The sequence below is a fragment of the Malurus melanocephalus genome, unplaced genomic scaffold (genome assembly GCF_030028575.1).
Source record: "Malurus melanocephalus ecotype Western Australia unplaced genomic scaffold, MMel_1.1 scaffold_191, whole genome shotgun sequence".
Taxonomy (NCBI): domain Eukaryota; kingdom Metazoa; phylum Chordata; class Aves; order Passeriformes; family Maluridae; genus Malurus; species Malurus melanocephalus.
The window spans coordinates 1,179,244-1,203,403 of record NW_026623423.1 but is presented as its reverse complement, the minus strand read 5'-3'; the positions used below and the strand labels follow the sequence as shown (position 1 = coordinate 1,203,403).

General features: G+C 43.7%; 1 protein-coding gene across 4 annotated transcripts in view; it reads left to right on the top strand.

Annotated features, from left to right (window-relative positions):
• The first annotated feature begins 523 nt into the window (after positions 1 to 523).
• The window catches only part of NRG1 (neuregulin 1), a 168,617-nt gene continuing 144,980 nt past the window's right edge, over positions 524 to 24,160 (top strand). For all 4 annotated transcript variants that reach the window (XM_057373274.1, XM_057373269.1, XM_057373270.1 and 1 more), the window contains exon 1: positions 524 to 863. In XM_057373274.1, the coding sequence (XP_057229257.1) occupies positions 644 to 863 (220 nt within the window). In that variant the 5' untranslated portion in view covers positions 524 to 643. The remainder of the gene's footprint in view (positions 864 to 24,160) is intronic.

Here is a 24,160-nt window from a genome sequence, read left to right as displayed (position 1 = left end):
CCCTCCTTCCCCCGAGCATCCCCCGCCGCCGCGGGGGAGGCAGCACTGCYGGTATCCTCGCAAGTTAAGCGGAAGCCGCAGTTTAAGCAGGTGCCTAAGTGGCAGCATGTCAGCGCCCTGCTGAGCACCGCGCCCGCCTCTCGCTTTCTCCGACTCCCCGCGGGAGAGGCCCCAGCCCGGCCCCCTCTGCGCTCCCGCGGAGCCACCCGCGCCCGCAGCGCTCCGGACCGTGTCTGCCTGCGGGGCGGCTCCAGGCTACAACACCGCCCCGTCCTGCCCTGCCCGGCCCCTGCCCGCCCCGCCCCGCCGGGGCCGCGCTGCCGGCGCCCTCTCCGGCGCTGGGGGACTGGGGCCGGGGCCGCCCCCCACCCTGGGGCCGTAGAGGCTCCTCCCGAGAGCGAGCGAGGGGTGCCCGGGGCGGGCGTTAGCGAGGCGTGTGCCGAGGGGGTGTGTTTTGGGGCCGTAGTTTATTATTAGTAGTAGTAAAGAAAGGAAAGCAAAAAAAAAAAAAAAAAAAAAAAAAAAAAAAAAAAAGGGGTGGAGAAGAAGGGAGGGGGGTGAAGAAAAAAAAAGGCCCGAAGAGGAGTTTCCAAAAACTTCCAAGGAACTCGCGGCTGCAAGTCCCAGGCGGCAGGCAAGAGCGATGCTGGAGCCCCGGGCGCTCCGGGAGCCGACAGCGGCGGCAGTGGCGGCAGAGGGGGTGACCACGGGGATGGCGGCGGCAGCGGGGAGCGCGGTGCCGGCCGGAGCCGGGATGGCCGAGAAGAAAAAAGCCGGCAACGGCAAGAAGGGCAGGAAAGGCAAGGGGCCCGGCAAGAAGCCCGCTCCGCCGGAGGAGGGCGAGGCGCCCGGCTCCACCGCAGGTAAGCTCGTCGGCAGGTGCGGGGGCCGCGCTCCGCGCCCTTTCCGCGGCCGCGGGTCCGCACGCAGCGGGCACATCCCCAGCGGAGCCCCGAGCCCCGCCGTGGCTGCTCTCCGAGCTCCCGGCCCCGCGGAGCGGCCGAGGCGACGGTGCTGCCGGGAGCCCCTCGGCTGTCCGGCCACGGTTCGGTCTGCTGCCCTGCTTCCCTTCCACTGGCCCCGAAATCCTGAGAGGCTCTCGGTCAGCTGTTGCTTTCTTCATATTTTTTCCCCCTCCATTTTTTGGAGGGCGTGAGGCTGTCTCTCCTATTACAGAACACATTTTCTGTCCCTTCCTTTCCCCAGAAATCTCTTGGTGTAGTTGAACAGATGGCACACTTTCATGTGGGGTATTTTGTCTAAACTTGCAGCTATTTACTCAGGGATGATCAGAGAGGACGTTTCGCTCACTTAGCAGCACGTGTTGTTTGCTCTCATGCGTCCTCAGTGTTACGCGCAAGAATTCATGCCAGTGATACACTCTTGTTCTGCAGGGGTCCAGAAGTGGAACCCAAAGGAGGGGTCCCAGCTGAGCGTGCTGCTGCACTCACCACACTCACTTAATCTCTGTCAGCCAAATGCCCCAGTCAGGATCAAGACTCCCAGAGCAATGCAAGCACACAGGAGCGTGTGATGCTTTTACTAGAGATCTTCTATTATCAGAAGCCCTAGCAGTATCTATGGATACACTTAGCTTTTTGCAACAGCAGTGTGTGGCTGCCGTTACTGGTTAGTTCAATAATTTGTTTGAATTCTTTGGGGGTTTGTTAGAAATTATTTTAAAAGAAGCATTGGAATAGCAGTCAATTGCCTGTGGTGTGGTGTGGTTTGGTTTGGGAATTTTTGTTTGGTTGCATTGTTTTCCTCACTTTGGGTTGTTTTCCCATCCAAACAGCTGAATTAACATAAAGCCCAGGAGGGTAAAACTTTCTAAGTATACCTGTATGAACTTTGTTTAGTGCATCATGGCCAACATAGTGCTGCTCTAGACTTTAGTAATCAGCCCTCAGGGAGGATGTGTGTGATTCAGCTGCAGCAGTATCCCTTTGGGCTGCTGATCTTTACAAACTAGCACTGCCYAATGCATCCTCTTCTCTGGATTGTTTGGAGCCTTAGCTTACCCAACTTCTGCTCAGCAGTGGCTGTTAACATGTTTCAGGTACAGCCAGGGAGGTTTCTTTTGTTGTGCCGAGATAGTGACAAACACTTCTTATGACCTTCTTTTTCATTTGATTTTTATAATGCTGTTACACTACTCAAGCACTGTAAGCATCTCCTTCTAAAGCCAACAACCTCTGGCACTGAAACATTAAAACCTCTGGCAAACTGTCACAGCTGGGCTGTTTGAAGTGTTTGGGGAGCTTTTTGTTTGTTTTTATGGCTGAGAGAAAATGGGAAGACAGAAACAAGTTGAGCAATTTGTGATAGGAAAGATCTGTYGAGGAGACACATGTTTTCTTACTGTGCACCTCAGAGTTCTATAGCACCCCATCCTATTCATGTAGGACCACTTTCTTTGTCCTGATGTGCAGTTTTCCTTTTCCAGTGGAGCAGGGTGCTGAGGGAGCAGTGAAAGGAACTGTGAATCAGAGGGCATATTTTTTGAGTAATCCAAYCAAGTTATCTTTTAAACTAGAGATTTTTGGGAAGATGGTCCTTTTTCTCTCTAGAGGGGAGCTAGAATAACAAAAATCCATGCAGATAATTAGCACCCAACGTTAAAGGCTCTAAGTGTGGTAAACTCTCACTTGTGGTGGTCTGATCATGTCTGCCATAGTGAATGTTTTACCTGAAAATCTGAAGGGTGGCAGGTGTAGATTGAGATTCATCAAGGCAGGATTCAGATTATGCCAGCTCCTAAGGCTTTGCTAAAACTCCAGAAGGCTATGTCTCTCCTAAGCCAAAGTATGTCAGTGTTTGAACCAGAAATAATCCATTTTTCTGGCAAGGGCTTACCTCAGGTCTCCAAAGCACCAGTATGTTTTTGTACGTATGAAAGAGTACCGCCTTCATCCATACCTGGCATTACTAGTCAAAAGTTTCCTGTGTGGGCAAGAACTGAACATTCTTCTATCTTATGTAATAAAAATCCCATTCCTTCCAAGATGAGTGTATGTGGCAGGATAGTTCACATGTGTAGCTAATCCATGTAGTCTGTCTAATGGGAAAATGAAATACAGCATAACGTACCACTGTACATTTGACTCACAATCAGATAATGTCCCACTGGCAATGCAACGTAGGTTTTATCTAATCTGTTACTTAAGGGTATTATCTGGTTTGAGGGGCATTCAGAACAAGAATTGATACTTAGAAGAGAAAGAACAGAAAGATTGGTTAATGTAAAACGTGACAAGAGAGCAATTTTGCATTTCAAGCCATGGGCTTTTATTCTCTCTATTCAAGCATATTAGAGCTTGAATTAATTACTAGTCTACTCATGTTGATTAACAATACTTACTGGGGACAATATGAGGGTCCTTTGGCTTTGATGGGACCACAGTTTTCCTTTTTGCTAATACAGTTTTGCAGCCATACCTGATTTCAGTTGGTGTGTTTAGGGTAGAGTCTGAGAGGTCATGAAACAGTTTTGCTCTGAGTTACCTGCTTCCTTTAGTTAAGTCATGTCAGGAATTGTAATCTTCTCTGTTCTGTTCTTATCTGTAAGGAATTTTCATCCACTTTGGGTCTCCCTTACAAAGAACAGTGGCTTGCAGACAGTCCTCAGTTTTAAGATCTAGCACCAGCACAGAAATCCTTAGCAGGTGTTCAGCTTTTTGCTTAGTATAGTTTTTTTCTGACCATAGCTTCTTGCAATTTAGTTTGCTTTTGGYTGTCAAAGTATGTCACATACGTTTCAGTCCTGGGTCTGGAAGCACTGATAACTTTTCAATGGGCTGAGAATCAGGTTTGTTATTTGGGAAGAAAGGGTATGAGAAAATGTTTCCTATTCTGTCCTAACTTACCCAGAAACTCCAGAATTTATATTGGAGAAGAAAACTAGTTATTGGGGAAAAGGGATGAAGGAGGTTTGGCCTTCTCTGCTCCCATGCAGAGTGGTAACACAGAAAAAAATCTTCTTGTTTTCCATTGTCCAGGTGAAGTCTGGGCTCTGTTAAAAAAGTTTGGGGAGGCCCGTGTTACTATGGTTTGTCACTAAAACTATTAAACATTCACTCCCACTCACTACAGGTGGTCTTAAATAAGCTGGTACTCTCTGGCTCATATCAAGCCCAGAGTGATTGTATCTTCCTTCAGCAGGGTGCTTTGGACCATGATAAATACAAGGGGTGGAAAACTGAAGAGACAGTGTTATAAATGGACAGAAACTCACAGCTCTTCTCCAAGTTATATCACTGAACTGCTATGCCAACTGAATGTGCAGACAGGCTCAACAAATCTGCCAGCAGGGCTTCCTAGGACATTGCCAGCCCACTGAAAATGCATCCAGCCTGGGCAGAGAAAACATCCAGCCTGGGCAGGAAAGCTGGGGTTGGGAATGAAGGTCTCCCGACCTCACAGAGGCACCACTCCTGACTTAAGCTGTGGTTATAGCAGGATTACAGAGGCTGGGGGATTAGGTGCTTCAGCCTGTGTCAGCCCTTGAACCTTCTGCCTGCCCAACCTTGGTGCTGGATTGCCTAATGTGGGGCTAGTGCAGTGAGAGAAAGGAGCCAGCCCTGGAAAAATCCCTGTGGAAATTGCGGTTTTGTCAGTAAGGTGGGGTACCAGCACAACAGCTGCACAGCCTCTTTGTGAAGTGTTTCCAAACATCTCCGGGAATGTGAGTTTTCAGGTGCTTAGCAGAGGAGGTGAGGGAGAGGTTGCTGGGTTTGAAAGGACAAAGTATGAGAAGTGAAACATTTCTAAGGAAAACACCTTGACGTGTGCAAAGGCTTGACAGTGCTGTGAACTCTGGCCTTKGGTAATGTCAGCCACTCTGCTCTTCTGTAGGAAGAGCAAGGCTTCCCAAGAATCTGGTGCTGAAACACAGAGAAGGAAGAGGGAAGAACACCAAAGATGGGTCTCAGTCGTCCTTTCAGTGAGGTACCCTCAGTAGCGTTGTTCTGGACACATCTGCACGAGCAGAGCAGAGAGGCTGTGGTCATTGACACAGAAAATAAGGATCTCCTGSTGGGTTTAATTTAGAATTAAATAAAATGCCAGATCATGGAGATTGCTTGACAGAATAAACAGCGACAACTTCAGATGAGATGAGTGTGGCTCAGCAGATCCTTTGACTGTATCYTGGTAGCAGGCTTGGTTGCCAGAAGAAGAAATGGTTTTGTCATATTAAAGACCAAGCTGTAGGTGAGAGCTTGGTTGGGAGGATTAGAGATCAGTCTGAAGTTTTCTAWGTTTAAATTGATATTCAATATTCATAAAGAGATATCAGAGGACAGGTCACTGTTTTAACTTGAAGRCAAGAGCCTGAGAGATGGAATGAAAGCTGTGCTTTCTGGCAAAACCCGGCCACTTCTAGACCTAAACTATTGCTTAGAAGCAGGGACAACTTCTTTCGGTATTTCCAGAACCAAAATATTTATGTGCTGCTGGTATGCTTGTACATTTTTTCTGTGAGGAAAGCCTCTCTACCTGTGTGCAATGCTGGAATTCTCCAAACATTCCACACAATCTTCAGAGCAATTTTGAGAGTGAATCCTTTAAAAAGCATGCGAGTGCGTTCATGTTTTTTTGAATAAATGAGATTAGTCACCATTCAAACTTTTTTGAATTAACACTACAAGTACTACTTGAYTGCAGCCATGGGAATGCAAACAGAATGGTGAGAACATACCAGTACAGTTGTCCAGTAAATACTGCATGTGTATAGAAAGATACTCCCCCTTTGAAAAAAATCCAGAAACTGTTCCGAACTTTGTGCAAGTATTGATGGCTGGAGAAGGCTGAAGAAAATTTTTATCTTTCATGTAGAAATGCCAAGGCCTGCTAGGCTATTCACAGATTTTAAAACTTTAATCTCTGGCAAAGCTTGTGAGCTAATTSTTAAATCTGAGTTTGTCTATTTGTAATTGTGGGCTTCTCAGATTTCAGGAAAGGCAGTAACTGAAAAAGGAAGAAATTGAAAGGTTGAACGAGACAATTTGAAACAGCACTCATAGGTAAAAAAAAGAAAAAAAGATCCTATTCAGCTGATATTTAAGAATAYTTCAGCACTCACTATTGGGGGCGGCTCATTTTTCATCTCTTCTACTGAATCAAAGTCACTGAGTCTTCATAAAAACTTTCTGTGTACTTGATTTGTGAATGTCTAGCCACAAAAATCACAAGAGAAGCCGCTGAGTATCTTTGACAACAAGTACAACACACTTTAGGCACTTAAGTGGCAATCTGTTATTCTTAAAGTAATGCAAGTGAAATGCAGAGCTGTGGAAAACTTTCTTCCAAGCATCTCCTTTCCCTACCTCCCCCCTTTCAATCTATCTATAAGCATCTGATAGCCCTTTGAGGCAGGTGGTTATGACCAAAAGCAAAACAGTGAAGAACAATTGTGTCGCAGGGTGTCAGGATCTGGAAATGCTATGAATTCTTACCAAATCAGTGTTTTGCTAGCATTCCAAAAGTAACAAGAGTGAATGTGCCTTTAACAGTACTGATAGTTTATCGTGTTCCGTTATGATACAAGAAAACAAACCAAGTGTCAGTATTTTGYATGAGTCATTCTAGTTGTGCAAAGAGCTGCTCGAATGTACTTGAGGTGTTTGAGTTAACCCTCAGTTGTTCCCTCTAGTACCCGGAGCCCTGGGTTCGGCGGAAGAGGGGGTCTTGTTGCAGCTCTGGAAAATCCACGGTACAGGCTCCATCGGCACAGTTTGGGCTATCGGTGCCGGGGATGCGGCGGCGGCGGAGAGAAGAGACGGATTGCTGTGCTTGCGTGCGGAGGCGGCCKTCAAAGCGCTGCTTTAATACTGAAAACAGCGGAGCTGAGAGCGAAAGGGGCAAAGAGCCGTCGGTGACCCGCAGGGAAGGGCAGGGGGCCGGGAGGGGCTCGGTCGTGCTGCCGGTGCCCGCGGCCGCCGCCAGAGGGTGCGGCGGGAGCGCTGCTGCCCGGGCAGCTCCGCAGCCAAAAGGAACCGCAGCCTCCGCGTCTGCCTCTCCGCGCCTTCCCCTCCGCGGCCCTTGTGCCGGGCCGTGTGCGAGGCTGGTGAGGATGTTTTCCAGTCCTCTGGAGTTGTGGGTGCTTCACCAGTATCAGAGGATGGTTCAAGTGCGGGTGGTTAAGGCTGTTGTGTTGTRAACCAGTAGAGAAGCAGTGAGGGAGGCTTCGATCCTGAAACCACTGCACTTTGATCYCATGCAATATGGCCATGCAGTGATCCAGTGTGAGGTCACAGAGATGCTTTTCGCCTCTTTTCAGTCGTTGTCTCACTTCTTCCTTTCCTACCGCACTCCATTTATTCCTCTCTTCTTCCCTTCCTTTGTCCTTTCTCTCCTTCGCTTCTTTCTTCCCTTCCTCCTTTTCATCTGTCTGCCCTGCTGTCCTTCTTCCATGCATCCCTTTTTGTCCTTCTTCCATGCATCCCTTTTTGTGCTTCTTTCATCCTTTTCTTTCTCCCTCCTTTCTTTTCTTTGTTTTTCTTCTCTGTTTTTCCTCCATCCTTCTTCTTTTTTTCCCCCTCCTTCCTGTACGTCCCATCTGCTCTATTTCTGTTAATGAAGGGAAAAAAAAAAAAAAAAACAGTTAAAAAGAAAGTAAAATGAGATATTTCATAAGGGACTGATAGAGATCTTTAACATAACCTCCTGTCTGGAGTAACTCCTAGTTTTTCATTTGTGCACAGAACACTACTTGTATCTGGTTTTGTGTTTCTGGTTGTGTAATTTTCTGTGGGAGCATTAGATTTGGGGAGAAATTGACCATGTTATGTAGTTTGTTCACTATGGGCCATTTGAATCCTAGCTCTGACAACAGGCTTCACAGGTTTCACAGGCCAGGGAAGAAGAGGGAGATGTCAATCCATTCATGACAGTTCGCTTGGGAACCTTTCCTCATTCTCTCTGTGCATCTCTTTTTCAGGTTGTATGAGCTGATTGTCCTTCCACCTCTGTAAGCAGGGGGAATCCAGGTCAGGGAGTTTGGGCTTGGCATTCAGACATGGACTCAGGCTGAGCCTTGCTCAGTGCCTTTCTCCTGCRTTAACAGCTTTCATTTCACCCTTGAGGACACATGCCGTGTCCTGTGGCTAATGGCTAATCCCTTTTAAGACAGTTTCCAGAGCATAAATGCGTACTCGAGGTGACTAAACAGAGTCCCTGGTAACATCCACTTGCAGAGGTGATAGACAGAGTTTGTGAGCAGGTACAGGTGCGGTGTTTTAGTGGGGTTGCTGGCTTCCACAGTTACAGACTGTTGAGTTTTCCTTTGGGGAAATCCACTGGACTTAGGAAAGAGAAAGAAAGGGGCTGTTCTATCAATGCTGYATTGCACTTTTGTACAAAACATCACTGAAAACTGCTTTGAGCTTTTGCACTGTATTTGCAATGGGTGGCCCTGTTATTTTGTGGATGTATGTCTGCATGTCCTCTTGAATTGCACCAAATAAATTGGTGTTGTTTGTGTCATCACAGTCCTCAAGCTCTAGCTGAAATCTCTCTCCTTCAAACTRCTGTCTGTGGAACAAGCTCCCATTGCCTAGGATCATACAGTCTTTGCGTGTCACAACAGATCACAGTCTGATCACAGAAACCAGAGTCTCCTGACTTTCAGTCTAACCTCTTTCTTCAAAGCACCCTGTTTTCTAACATATGGCCATAACATATAGGTATCAAAAACCTGTCACTTSCCCTTTTTTCTTTTTTTAATGTCAAAAAGGTTCCTTTCCCTTTTTGCAAATAGGTTTCCTGGAGGGCATTCTGCATTGTTGATATGTCTGCTACGGGAGGGGGGATAGACAGAAGAGGGGTCTTTTTAGATAGCAAGCAAATAGCTGTCTTACTGAAACTATGCAGCCAGCCCTAAGCCAGGAGCGGTTTCCACAGGGTGGAAATATGGGGATGAAGGGCATCAGAGAAGATGTCAGTTGTGCTGTTGTGCCACACCTGAAAGCAGGAAGAGTGACTGGCAGGATTTGAGAGACCCTCAGAGAAAAGGCTTTATTAGAACAGTTTTCCAGCAGGCTGCTTCCAAGAGCATGATGTCCCATTGCAAGAATGAAAGAGAAACCTCCCATGCAGAGCTTCCCCGTTCCAGAGGGAACAATATGACCTGTAAAAAGTGGTGTCCTAGGACAGCTAGTGCCTCCTTCTTCTTTCTGTCCCCTGCTGTACTTCTGCAATGACCCACACCAGCTTTACAGCAGTGTCCTGATCCTCTCAAGGGAAGTTACAATAGGAGTAGTTAGCTAAACTTTTGAAAAACAAACCTGAAAACATAGTAGCTGCTAGTTGACCCGGTTCTTGGAAAGAGTGGACTGGAAATGCAGAAGTACGAAGTGCCCTGTGAAGAGTGCATACTCTGTCAAGCTCCAGAGCATGAATGCAGCTGCCAGTGCACTTGTGGGGTTAGCTAGAAGGCAGTGCTTTTAAAAGTCAGGGCAGTTGTGCAGAAGGAGAGCTTGCCTGGGCATGTGGAGGATCTCTGTCCCTCATAGCATCTGAGATGAGGATTGGCATAATTTTTGAAAGATGGGCTATAGTTCAACCAAAAGCTATGGGATGAATGCAGAAATTACTGAGAGGTTTTTTTTGTTTCAAGCTTCTAGTCTTACAGACATTCTGAGCAAGTTATTGCCAGACTTAGTATTGTAGATTCCAGCAGTCCTGGCCTAATCTTTTTTATCTTGGTACACTTTGATTTAAATGCAACTTTTACTTAAGCATGTTGCTCATAGTATGTGAGAAGGTACTGCAAATGTACAAAAGGTTAAGTGTAAGTGCTGGATGGTAAGACGAGCTGTGGGGAAAAAAAACCCTGATTTTCAACCAGACTGAAACTGATATTAAGCACAGGTTTTCCTGCCTTTGTGAAGTGCCAGCAAAGTCAGAAATTGGAAAACTATTTCACAGCAATAACAACAATCTGAAGAGAGACCAKGGAGTATTTTGAAACAAAGTCAGAGGGAGGGATTTAAAATTGATAACTGTCCTGTTAACTCAGGTCCATTCCTAKGTTATTTGGTATTGATATGCCTTGGTTATTTTTCCCATCTGTGRTGAGGGGAAATCCCATTCTGTCTTCACTCTTACAGTGAAGACCACCTTACCTGGGTCCCTTTTTGTAGGGACCTTCCTACCCTCATCCCTCATCCTAGTGCAAGGTGTCACTTGAGGCTGCTGTCAGTTCCATAAATGCCAGAACCCACTGGTGTCATCAGCCAGTGCTCATATTCCCATCTCCCAGTCTGTCATCTTCTCTCCTCCCCTCTCCTCACCTGTTTCCTAGAAGCTGATAGTAATAATCAGGCCCCTTTCCAGGCCTGGAACAATCCAGGTTCCAGGCAGATTGCATGAGAGGAGCTGATTCTCTGGCTGCAGTAGGAGTTGTACCTAACATCAGGATGACGGGGATGTCACCTTCACCGCTGTGCACGAAAGAAGACCAAGGGAGGGGATATAATTTCTGAGAGCTGCTGAGAGACAAGTAGCTTCATCTAGGCATTTTGTTTTAAAGGTGTGGAATTAATTGCACTGCTGCTGCCAGTGGCATTGCTTCCTCTTGAAGGAAAGTGCAAAGGGAGATTCCCAGGACACCAAAGATGGCTGAGGATTGCTTAGTCCCAGGGTGGATTTTTTAATGTTTCTCGTGGTTCATTCTAGGTTTCTATGATTTTCCCTGAAGCTGACTTTGAATGCAAGTGCCATTAAAGCTGAATTAAGCTGCTAGGTATATATAACTTTCCTTCKGTCCATGATCTCTAGTTTGTGTTCTTAGTATGTGTTTCCCCTTTGATTCCCAAAAGGTCAGACTTGTCCACAGTGACAAGTTAAGCTGTTTGATTGCTGCCACAGTGAGCTTRCCTGAAGGTTCCTCCATGGCACTGGCAACAGGAAACAGCGCAACAGTGAGATGAAGTGGCAGGAGGACAGGTAATGGCTAGGAGAGGTTGTGTCCACTGCTCTGCCTGAGGTTCCCTCTCAACTGCACATGTGATTTTGCTACAGATGGTATCCTGCCATTGACTTGCTCATGGCTTTTTCCCCCTCATGTCTGTGCTGAAAGGTTTTCTTCCTCTGGGCATTTGGATCAAAATCACCAGCAGCAAGTTTTATCCAATCCCTCTTATCCATTAAAGGCAGTTTTAGGAACACCTGTCTGTGTATCACTGTGTTCTGTCCACAGCTAAGCCCAAAGGGAAAACGATCTTCCAGCTTGCTTACTTGCAAGTTGGCATTTAAGGTGTGCCTTGAAACTCCCTGGACATCACTGGGAGTACCTGCAGACTTCAGAACTTTCCCAAGCACTCTGGTAAATGGAACTAGCTGGGGCTGTGTGCACGGAAAAAGATTCCATGCCTGGGTCTAGGTTCCACTTTCTCTCACTCTACACCGGTAACCATATATTTTAAACTCTAAGCATACCATCCTGGGTGTCCTTTGGCAAGTCCCAAAAGGRGTAAAAATGCTTAAAGATACTGCAGATTATTTAAACTGGGAATAACAAATGGACTTCTGTCCTGCAAAAACTGGTTTTGGAAAAAATTGATGTAATGCACTGTATCATGTCTGCTGGCCTAGAGATGACAGGCAGAGGAAGATGATTAAATTGAATGTTTGATGTCAAGGTTGGTGGTTAACTCTTCTGATGTGTGAAATCAGGTACTGTTCCTTTGGAAGTGTGTTGGCATCTTTTTCATTTTACCCCCTTTGWGACAGCTCTTACTCATTCTATTCTAAACTACTTAGCTTTCAAAAAGAGAAGGCAAACTCTTCATTTTTTTCCATCATTTGAGTCATGCTGGAGCAATATCAGTGTAAGCATACACGTGGACTTGTGCACACACATGCACTCCAGACCATCACAACTGCAGCAAGAACAAGAGAGCAGTTAATTTTGAGTGTTCAAGACTTCCTAGAGATATATTACATCACAGAATTTATTCACTGGGGAGTGTCAAGAAAAGAAAAGKCTTCTTTTCTAAGTAGTTTTAAACTCTCAGTTCCATAAAAATGAAGGAGCTCCTGGAGAGACCTCCTAGGGGAGTGTTACTGTGAAATATGCCAACAGATGGATGGCACAAATTTGGAAAACTACTGTCCTTAAAGAACAGAACTGAAAGCCACTGTGAGAAAGCAGTGTATTTTCCTAAATAACCCTTTCTGTACTGAATTAGTGTCATAGAGAGGAATAAATGCATCTTCTTTTGATAATGGAGGGAAACAAGGTCTTCATGGAAAAGGAGAAATCTCCTCTCCATGGCTCAGCAGAGAAGTGTAGAAATGTCCAGAGTAGTGAGCCCACTGATTTTTTTTTGAAGCTACAGTTGGTTAACAACACTCTTAACAGACTAAAGAAACACCAAATGGCCTCAGGATTGCCTTGTTTCATGGCACTTTCATGACTTCTCTCACTRTCAGTTTCATGGCAAAACCCCGTTCATTTCAGATCGATGCCAAATACTCCAGGCACAAATAAAAGCTATAAATCACTTTGAAGCYGAGGGATAAGGAACAACTTCAGATATTTAAAACTGAAATCAGTTTGTGATGCTGTTTCCATCCAGTCACCAAACATGGTGACTGCTGGCTCTAAACCAAACCCCACCAGTGGAACAAGAGGCAGCTTTTGAACCTTCATCCCACCACAAAGGCTCCCAAGCATCTCACYTGACCCAATGGTGCCTGCTTCCATGGCAGCTTGCTGAGCTGTAGGGCTTTACTATAACCAGGGCATCCCAGACAATGGTTTCTGGTTACATTTTGTTTTCTTTCCTGTCACCCATAATGAGCTGAAGATGGGATACTAGGCTAGTCCAGCTTTTTGTCTGATCAGAATAGTCATTTTTATGTGTGCTGAAATGTGCTTGAGGATGAAGTWAAGAGTGAGCATGGGGGCCTGCTTGACAAGGGAAATTATTGGGTGTGGAGGGGTTTTAAAGCAAGAGGGGAGGCTATGTACTTGACCAGGAATGAATCTGTCAGCATCTCAGGGCACCTTCTTTAAAATCAGTTGTCTATTTGTCATGTTCTCAGTGCTCTGCTTCTGTCCCCTGTGTCTGCTACATCTCTTTCCCCAGAACGCTGTTTCTAACTCAGTTCTTGCCTGGAGCATGCTGTATATAATGTTTCTMGGTAGGAATGTGGGGGTGGAAAGACCACATGAGGTCATAAAGTTTTTGTGGAGTTGCAATTTGATCCAAAAAGTGAATTACCAGGTGCTTCTTCAGAGAGGGATTGGGGGTTTATATTTAAATACATCATTTAGTAAGGCCTTTTGTTCCAGAAGATAATCAATTCCATTTATTCTCTAAATGTGCATTTATTTTACCATGGCATAATTCTAGGATGATGTTTAAATTGATCAGTAGATTGAATTTAACAAATTAAGAAATAAAAAAGTAATAAGACAATGCTACATATAATTTTCCTAAGACATAGGATTTTACCAGACTACTGAGTAATAAAACTTTTAAAAGGCAATACATTTCAGATATTTATTTTCATAAATTTAGCCCTCCTTTGCAGAGGARGGAGAGAGGAGGGGTACTGCTCCAGTAATCGACATGTGAACTCTCACGGCTGGGGTGGGTATAGCATCAGTCAGTGGGCTTTAATCAAGATGGGGTGGCAGAGAAGCTTTGTAGCACTCTGCAAATGTGTGTCACGCAAATGGTCGTCACCTCTCAGGGAGGCTTCTTGCAGMAGAAGGTTCCTATGAAAGGGCATTACAGTCCTGTGAGCTGTGAGCAGGGCTGTGACTGGTGGTGACTCGGCTGGGAGGCYGCAGGGTCTGCTCCTCAGCAGACAGAGCTGCTGGAACACAGAKCGTGTTTGATTTCTGATGTGTTTCTGAACACAGCTATTGAGCACTGCTCTCCTACCCACTAGTTCAGGCATTCAGCGGGGAGATCCAACTGGAGGCAAAAACGGCGCTGCTAATGCAYGCTTGGAAGACAAGAGTCTGTGGCCTGCTTATGCAGGGACACCTGGAAAGCTCATCCAAATGAGCTTTTAAACTACGTACATCGAGTCATATTGGATCACCACTTGTTTTTTTAGATTATTTTTAACCTAGCACTAAAYCAGAGAGAATTAAGATCTCTTTATTTCTGAAGGTGTGTCCCCACCAGAGTGTGACTGAAGTACTTTAGATTCACACTGTGCACTAGTTTAGCAAAAGATTTGCAGTCTGTCCTTTTGCCAACGGCCCTACAATGCCTTCCCCTTGCTAATGAACTCAGGCTAAGTTTCTATCCCCAGCCAGGTGAAACAAGAGGTCCAGCCTGCAATGTTGCTGAGGTATTACACATGAGATCTTACCCAGAGGCAGGGATAAGTCAGCTTGAACCGTGTTCAGTGGGACAGGAGAAGTGTTGAAAAAGGGCAGGGCAGGACCGCGCCGGGATTTGTGAGGCTGGACATCAAGCAGTGGGAAATGAGTGAATAAAGAGAGGTCCTTGGTGGAGAGCTAAAAGAGAAAGGAGAAGAGTGAGAGCAGAGAGCTTGGGGAGCAAGGCATGTCTGGGAGATTAGGCTGTGGGTAGTGTAGGGGAAAGGCGCAGCRTCATTTTTGGCTCAGTGGGATGCTGGAAATTGGGAAAAGGGGGAAACTGAGACAAGATTGATTCACAACAAGGATGGGATGAGCAGAACAGGGAAGAAGGTGGCCTTGAAGGGGGAGGAAAAAACACTATCGATACAGATGGTGTTGGGCAGCCCTACTTCCCCTGGGGTTAGCAGGCAGAGTGACTTCACTGACCACCCTCATCATCTTTTCCTTGCCTGCKTAGCCACGCTGTTTCCATGCAGTGACCATGGCAACACAAGTTTTTGACTGGCTGTTCTAGGATGGTAGCTGCAACGATAGCAGTAGTGAGTATTGACAGAGGGGAGGGGAAGGCAAGCAGCTGTGCAGCAGGGGAAGTTGCCTGAGTACAGTAATCGTCTTTGGCAGGTCAAGGGTGAACCGTGGCCTGCGGGAGTTGTACAATGCCCAAGGCTAGCAAAGTGGTGTTATAATAAACCCCAGATGTTTCCGCTATTTACAATGTATATGTTATGTTTAAACCTGAAAATGCATCCTAGGATCTGGTGGGTAGGGAAACAATTATTAGCTGCTTGGAAATGACTTGCTGGTAATGTATCTGTTCCCCCTTGATATTAGCTGTTGCCTGTTTAAAATATAAATCTTCTGAGCAGAGACCCTCGCGAGCGGCTTCTTTGCCAAAGCAGTGGTTCCATTCGGCTTTGTGAGAAGCAGCGCCATTCCCTGCTGTGGATTCCTGGGAGGTTCGTCCTGGGCACGGCGGCTCTGGAACCTCTCCCGTTGGTGTGGGAGAGGCTCTGCTGTCCGGCAGGGGAGCGCAGCCAGCCACAGGTGYGCACACAGCGCCATTTAATTTCCCCAGGCTAGTTATTTTAGAGCTGGGAGCCAGAACCCTCGCGGTACGTCATGGGCCACAGCAGAACTTGGAATAAGCATTTAAGAGAGGGATAGGATTTAGTTAATCGGGCTTTTATGCCAAAACTATGGCCTGTCTATGAGAGTAAATTAGCCAGTTAAACTGTGAATTTGTGGCCAAATAGCTGCTTTGCACACACCCTTCAAGTGATCAGTCCTCCAGATAGTCGGGGGAAGGCACTCAAAATATTAACATTTAAAGTGAATGAGTTCCACTGTGGGAAGGCCTGGAGCGGAGGCTCCTGTTCAGAGATGAACACACCAAAGCCACACAAATTTGGGAGAGACATTTTTGCCTCTGTGTCTTGCTCAATTTAACGCAAGAAAAATGCACACATTCAGTAAATCCTTAATAATTCCTCACCTGTGTCCTCTGCCTTCTCTTGCTTCTCTCTGCACCAGTCTGTGCTGTGCCACGTTCAYGCTTCGTGTGGGCACCTGGGATCCAAAAGGGCTTCTCTGGAGCTGAGATGAGCCTTTTGTGTCCAGGGTGGAAAAGGAGGGCTTTAAGATAGGCTGTGCAAAAACACTGCTGAACATCRGGTAACAGTTTGGAAGGAAAATGGCCAGAAATTGACTCCTCACCCAGATGCACCAATTTACATGTGCTGAGAGCCCTTTTGCTSAGGATACCTGGAACATGTGGGCGAGTAAAGAAGTCACATTACACAGCACTTGTCATGTCTTGATATGGGTTTTGGGTCTGCATAGAAATGAATCTTGGGACTTGGGGAGAAAATGATGCTGATTTTGAGGTTTTGTTACACTTTTTCCCTTATTTTCTGTTCCTCCTACAAACAGTCCCCATACAGCTATTCCATCACAAGTCTGCTGTGACTTCTATTAGGGGTGATGTCTTTTCTTCCTGGGTTTTATTGTCCTCCCACATCCCACGTGCTGCCTTAGAGTGATTTTCTTGAATTTTAGCCCTGATGGACAACTCCCTGCCTAGCCATCCAGTTTAACATTATTTCACATCACACCTCATAAGAAGGGAGCCAGTACAAGAGTTCTGCTAGGCATCCTGCATGATGTGAAAGACTCTCCATACCTTCTTCTGATTCATTTGGACTCCATACTGGGGGCGAAGGACCATTCATGTCAGTGGTTTCTAACATGATACTCCAGTTTAAAATGCAGTGAAGCCATGCCAGTCAATATGAATTCAATGCCTCAGGTATCTGAGTGTAAAATGACCAGAGTTCTGCAAATTCACATTCCYCCCTCCTAATTAGCTTCCCCAATGGAAAGTTAAGTGTGTAGAAATGTCATTTGCCTGAGAGCTTTTTTGAATGCTAGACTCATCTGTCTTGCTGATTGCCAAAAGGTTTTTTTAGTGTTTTTCATCTAATTCAATATGATGACCGAGTCACAGTGAAATTGCTGAACAAGGGTTAAAACAGGAAAAAAAAATTCTCTCTCAATCTATGCCTTAAACTGAGGTGACTTCCTTTTTTCAGGATATGATGGCCATTTACTCAAATGTGACTCATAAAGTCACTCCTAGTACTTATTTGTTTAGTGATCCTGTTGACTGTGAATTCAAAACATGTTTTAATAAAATTTCTTCTTCCCTCTCAGGGGTCTGGTCTTGTAGATTCAGCTGATGCCAAGTCCTTGTTCTTTTCTGTATTTTCATCTTTATCTATCCCTCTGCAGAATAATCAGTCAGATAACTAATACATTGGATAACATTCTTTTACAACCTAAAATCAAAACTATAAGAATTTCTAGTGTTCTTATAGAGATAGAATATCCTCAGAGCCTGGAAAACACAGTTAACAAATTGAAAATAAGAGCTATGCTTGACTACAAGTAAGGGTGTCTTAAGAATTAGAAGCCAGTTGGCAGTCTTTTTTTTTTCTTCTTCTTCTTTCTGGAGAAAGAAGGGTGTGTAAGAAAAAAAAAAAATATTATTAAAACCTGTTGTTTATGTTCAGTACTTCCTCTGATTACGTAAATTATGTTTGGATTGGGGAAACAAACCATGGGGATAAACAGCTGTCAAACATCTCAGTACTATCATAAACAATGCCATCTCATGAGCACTGATAAATATCGAGAAATTAAATTTAAAACTTCCCCTTTTCTTTTTTAATCTACTGAGAAAGGTTAGAATGAAAATATTGTGAGAAAGGGGATACCTGGCCCTGGAGCTATTTGCTTTTCTTGGTATGGAAGCCTGGGCTTCCATGATTATATTCCATGTTTGTATTTCCATATTCAGTCAACCCCGGGCAGGTCTGCGAAGGCTACAGATGGAGGTRCCTTGCACTCCAATCACTTTGTTATGATTTGCTGGATTTAGACCCTCCTCTAGTCACCTTCAAGTGATATCAGAGCTGAACATCTCATCCCGGAACACACCGTGTGTGCTCACTTTCTCCATCGCAAATGGATTGATTGTTCACAAGCTTCAGGCAAACACTGATACCGCTTTTCCAACAGATCCTTGATCTGTTCATTTACTACTGGAATTTCATGAGCCTTGTGGAATAAGCAGTGTGTAAAAAGATTAGACTGGGAAATAATGTCTTGCAAAATCCAAAGCGTGCCTAAGATTCTTTCCAGAAGCAATGATTAAAATGGAAAAATACAGTCAACCTTCAGTGTAATTATACTACTGGGTTTTTTTGTTATGTTTTTCAGCATGTTGGGTTTTATGACATCTTTCAGTAGCCAGAGAGAGATTCAGAATGAGTTACTACTCTGAAAACAGAGTGCTTACCATCTACGGAGGACTTTGCTCTATTAATCGTTTCCATTTCTCTTAGCAATTATGGTGTCCTGCTTGGTTACTTCCTATGCAGAATTCCCTTTGCAGCCAGAAGGGGGACTCAGGATATTAAATTTCAGCAGATGCAGTGAACTCATTCTTTAAGTTGCTTTTTTCTGAACATTGTAATTCTTCCTAGGCTTCTTCCATCAATCTTTTAGGGCTTTCATTGTTGTATCTTTYGCTATTGTGTACTTACCAATGTGGGACACATTTTGCTGAAGGAAATGCTGAAATGGACACTTGGACATGTCTGGAACCAGATTCCAGCTCATCAGGAAGAGATTTGGTKTATCTTTCCTTTGTCTGTATATCACAGGGGTTTTCAGCCCCTGTGTTGCTGCATCTCCCCAGAGGTTATGTTCTCTCCARTGTAGGTAAGATCCCAGATTGTAGTTAATAAGGGAATATTCTGGCTGTTGTGGTACCCAAATATAAGAGCGTGTGAGACCCAAGAGAGGGTCCTGCACTGCTCAATGGACTTCAGACCATYGTCCAGCTGACAAAAGAGAACAGATAAGCATTTCTAAGCAGTGTTAAGCCTGTTGCTTCATGTGCAGTGGAACAATCTGTGAGAGAATAGCCAGAAGTTAAAAAAAAAAATAAAAAAAAGACAAAGTGTGTGGATACATTATTTTAGGTAAACAGCAAACTCAGCTTTTGCACAGTACCAAGAAGTGAATCCTACCTGCTACTTGGCTTTTTTTTTTGTGAGGCAGCCCTGTTGTCTGTAGTCATGTCACCTTGCAGGACTGAGTCTTACAGGAAACTTAACATACCTGCCAAATTTGCTGCATAAGTTTCCCTTGYAAACCCCTGTTTTCCAAAACCCTTTTAGGATCAAGCTTTTATCTATGATTTCTTGGTGTGATATGAGTTTCTTTCTCATGTCTTCTAGAAAATCTGGACAAAGGAGATGAGTGGCAACCCCCTAGAGTTCAGCACAGTTGGGGAGAAAGTTATGCATTCTGCCTGTCATATGCTCTGTTCAATTAAAGTCTAGATTGGAACTTGACATGATAACCATCTTTTTACGATAATGTGGTTTTGTTTGGTTTATGAAAGACTGGTCTGTGGGGGATTTTTTGTTTCGTTGCTGGGGCTTGTTTGGTTGGTGGAGGGGTTCTGTTTCTTCTTTTTTAACCTTCCTTCTTTTTTCTCTTTTCCTTTTTTCTTTTTTTCTTTTTTCTTTTTTTCTTTTTTTTTCTTTTTTTCTTTTTTCTTTTTTTTCCCCCCTTTTTCTCTTTTTCTCTCTTTGTTCTTTTTTTCCTTTGTCTCTCTTTTTAAAATTTGGTTAGTTTGGTTAAGACTAGTTCAAAAAATAAGAAGTTTGCACTGGGTAAGAATTAGTTCGGACACTATGCAGATGGTCCCTAAGGAAGATTTGTATCTGCTTTCATTCTTGATGTCTTCTAGCCTGGGGAAGCATCCCTCCTGCCTGATAAGGAGCAGCCCCTCCTCTAACAGATTTTGAAGTTATTTACTTCAGATAGCTTCAGAGGGGCACAGTGGCCRCATGTGATGAAGCTGGAGAATTTAYTTTATTTCTACTTCTCCAAGAAATAGATAARTAATCTGCAGGGCTGCTGCAGCATGACATCAACACCACAGGGTGGGATTCTTCTTGTTTCTACCAGCCTGGACTTTTTCTGGGGGAGTTGTCTCAGAGTGGTCTTTCTGTTGGACTTTCTGTYCTGTTGTTATAGTAAGGATTATGTAGATTGCTGCCTTCCTTGCAGCTCAGCTRTCCTAACCTGTACAGAGTTGGTTTGAGGTCTGGTGCTACCCTGTGAAAACAGCTTTTCTGCAGATTGGTTTGCAGTTTCTCTGTTACTGCTCTTCAGTCATTTTTCAGCAGCAAAAAAAGCACATTTTGTGCTGGATGCTCTGTGTATGCAGTCCATGTGATTTATGAAGCTGGGGCCTTGGATAGGATGTAAAAGCAAAGGAAAAGTTTCCTAATGCAYAAATGTTAACAAACTGAAACTTCTAATAGAAATTATAGGGAACAGATAGAGCACAGAAGATGATGCTCAAAAATCTCCAGTTCAGTAGCCACAAAGTGAATGTATTGTACGCAATTATTGTACTCAATATTGTGTATTGTACTCAGGTCTATTACCCCTGAGAATGAAACAAAATGGAGGCTAAGGAAGGGATGGGACATTGGTCTGATTCGACCTTTTGTGCCAAAGTTTATAATCACGTTGATGTCTTTCTATCCTGAATGATGGATRCATATTAACATGTATGAGAGTTAACACACAAAGTCCTTGTCATTAAAATCAGGTTTCTTAAATTGATTCTGTTGAAGCAGAGAGAGTTTTGTCTCTAGAAAGACCTGTTAGGATTAATTTAATCCAGAAGTTTATTGATTCAATTTAAATTATTAAGGAATTGATTTTAATGTGAGTTTAATCATAAATCAGCTTTAAATTGGTTTAAATGTGTTCACACTGAAACTTTGCATTGGTTTAAATATAACTGATTTATGTTTTAATTAGATATCTGCAAATTTGGATGTAGATAAGGCTCTATTTTTTCCCTTCTGTAAAACTGTAGCACATTTCTCCATCTTCTGGTGTGGAAGTCTAGTTGTAATGAATCAATGACAAAGCATTTTATTTTCATTTTTATTTTACCTTAATTCTGTGCTGGGCCTTCARTTCTTATCATATAGCAAATAAAGCCCCGGATAGTGGAAAATTTATATAATCAATTTTCAGGCTGTGATTTTATCCAAAACMGTGACACACATAAACCACTTGTAAGTTTGCAAAAGGTATGGGGGAAGGGAGTTTTACTTGATTTACCACAGTTTTATTCTTTTTGCCAGCAGTCTTTTCAGAATTTATGTGGAATTTATTCTACAAGTCTTTTTTAGCTAAAATTGACCATATAAATTGTCCTGCTAATGGAGACTGTAAATTAGGGAATAAGACTTGGTAAATTCCGCACATTGCTTACTACCCTTCATATTTGTGAGCTGCTCCACAAGGTTTACTTATGGCTTCTACATAGGGAATGTCATTGTTCTACAATAAAAGTTGTAATTCCTCCTTGATAGTAGCTACTGGTGGCCACAATCACAAGGTTTGTAGTGTTAAATAATTACATGTTTGATGCATGGTTTTGTTTTTTTCACATGCTCCTGGATTTCACAGTGGCAATGTGTGCTACAATGTCATGGTCCAGAAGCTCTAGGCTGTGCTTTATGGCCTGGAGATCTGTTTCACAGTTTTTCTGTATTAGTGTAGGGATTCCACTCATGTGTGAATCATTGCTTACCATTCACATACATTTCCTGGTATGCCATTTCAGCACTTACTCTTGATCTGCAATACACTGCTTTTTAAAAGTGTGATTTTCCCTATGTAACTTTTTTTACTTTTGCCTAGAGTCCAAGAATCATTTCAGAGGTGCATAATTTGTCTCATCCCTCTGCCAGTGATTGCTGCACGGTGGCATGTTTCTGCATGCTTCACTGATCACATGGTTATGGATTTTTGGAGGTTGACCTTTAAAAGGATGTCTAATCCTGTATAATAATTTAGCCAATGTCGATGCTTCTAATTATGTATTTTTGCAAGCTGTTCCAAACTGCATATATTTAGCAGCATTCTTAAGAATTTTTTTCAAGTTTTCATGTATCTGAAGGTGGCACTTAGGTTTACAAACAGTTGTGACATAAATGCATCCTTCTCACTGCAGTTTCCATTCCTGTTTTGCCATAGCTGCAGAATATTAGATGTGGAGTTCACGTATGTTGGAAGTAAATTACATTGAAGGGTATACGATGAAATCTCTCTCCATGCTGTGCAAGCCCATAATGTTAAATGCCATGTTTAAATTTCTGCTGAGCTGGGTTTGAGCTCATGATTTTTGTGCAATGCCTGGGTGTATCCAGTTCCTTGGTTCCTGAAATGAAGCAAATGGCTTTCTGTCTCATTGGCTCAAGGCTTTGCACTGCTTCCAGTTTACAAAAAAAAAAAAAAAAAAAAAAAAAAAAAAGAAACCAAAAATCCAAAATAAAAAATCCCAACAAACTCTTTGCGTGATAAGCACTTTTGTCAACTGAAGTGACCTGGATTAGTTATGCTGTGTCCCTGGGGAGGAACAGAATTTCAGGTGTTATATAGCTAGGATGGGGCCGGCACATGCTCTGCTGAGTCTGTGATCAGCACCAGAACAAAAATATTAGGAAAACCTTTGAGGTTGCAATGGAAGAACTACCCTTGCTTTCCAGAGGTTTTGTCTGTGCAGTCTTTGAATAGACAGATGTTTTTTTAGGCCTACATCTTTCCACAGCCTTGTGTTGAACACCCACACAAATCCTAGAAAGGAAAGCTAGATGAGCTGACCACAATGAGTTTAAATGAGAGGAGGGTGAGGAAAGTGGCGAATGAGGAACCATACCCACAGTGTTAAGTTTGACTTCTTTGCTTTAGCAATTCAATGTCTTGAAAGTTTCAAAAGTTTCACACTGCTGTAAATACTTTATGCAGCTGGCAACGCAACAGCAACTTCTTCATTTTGATTCTGCAATTAATCTTGTTTTTCCAAATTCATTTCTGTGATTTAATTTTCTTTCTGTTCATGTCAAACAAGCAACCAGACAGGTTTCAGCTTGATTTTTTCCACCTTCCCACCCCAAAACTTCAGCATGAATGAGTGGTTCTTTGCAGGGAGGAGCAATAGCAGACAAATGAACCTCCAAAACTTCCAGGTGTGCCTTGGGATATCTGGATGTTTTCTCATCTAATTTGTGAAAAGTGGTAGCCTCTGTGTGAACTTTGTGAGAGGGAGATTGTTTCGGTCTTTGCGGACAAAGTGTTTTCGTGAATTTCCATTTTGGGATTTTCTGTGTGCTAATTATTCTTTCCAGTGGTTATATCTCCAAATTCAGATTACTCATGTGTCCTCACTGGCGGTGGCAGCAACTCTAGCTCTGTGAACCCATGCAGGGAGAAGTGATTGGTGATAACCTTCAGTCTACGTACTGGGAATTGCCTTCTGACCATGAATTCCACGAAATTTCACCTGTCATGGTACTCCCTACTCTCTGTGTTTTGCCATTTTTTGATAAGACATCCTTGCAGACAGTAGGTCCTTCTTGTTCTCTTGTTCAACATGGAAAATTCTTTTAATACCAGGAGGTATTTATGTGAATCGTGTGACTATAATACTGTCTGATGTTATTTAAATTCTGTATGGTGCAGGCTGTTTCTCCTATACATATATGACTGAGATCTCACTGGTGGAGGAAGGACAATGTGCCGTATTTAGTTAGGAATATCTCTGACCAGGGATGTACAACTGTGCTGGCAATGTTGCTGGATGTGTGTTGTCGCACTTTCTCTTAAGACTTACACAGCTGGAGGAGGAGGAAGATTTTTAGACTTTTGAAAGCCTGCCATGGATACATCTGCGTTGGGCAATTTGTTGGCTGATGCCTGGTACACTTTGTCTGTGAAGTGGAGCTATTGCAGAATCAGAAAATGCTCCAAACCCAAGWAAGTGGAGTAAGCCAGGAGCAAAAATGGGCTTCTGCAACTAGGATTAGGAGAAAGCAGTGACTCATGTCCTTTGCATGTGAGAATCCCAGCTTTGCTGGAGCAGTGTGAAGAAAAGGAACATGGTGGAGAAGTACTAAAACAGTGAAGAAGCAACTGAAGCCAGAGGAGATGGAAATAAGATTTACAAAATACCGTATGGTTCACAGAGCTTGAAAAGCTTACAGGATTTGACAGACAGAAATCGCTGTGTTTTCTGTTGAGAACAAATATATAAGAGTCAGACGTAGAATATGAAATGATAGAGTGAGAAGAGGAGATGGCTGCAGCACTTTTGAGCCCCTGGATTGAAAGGCTAAAGMTTTAAGGAAGCTGTTTAAAAAAATAATTCTA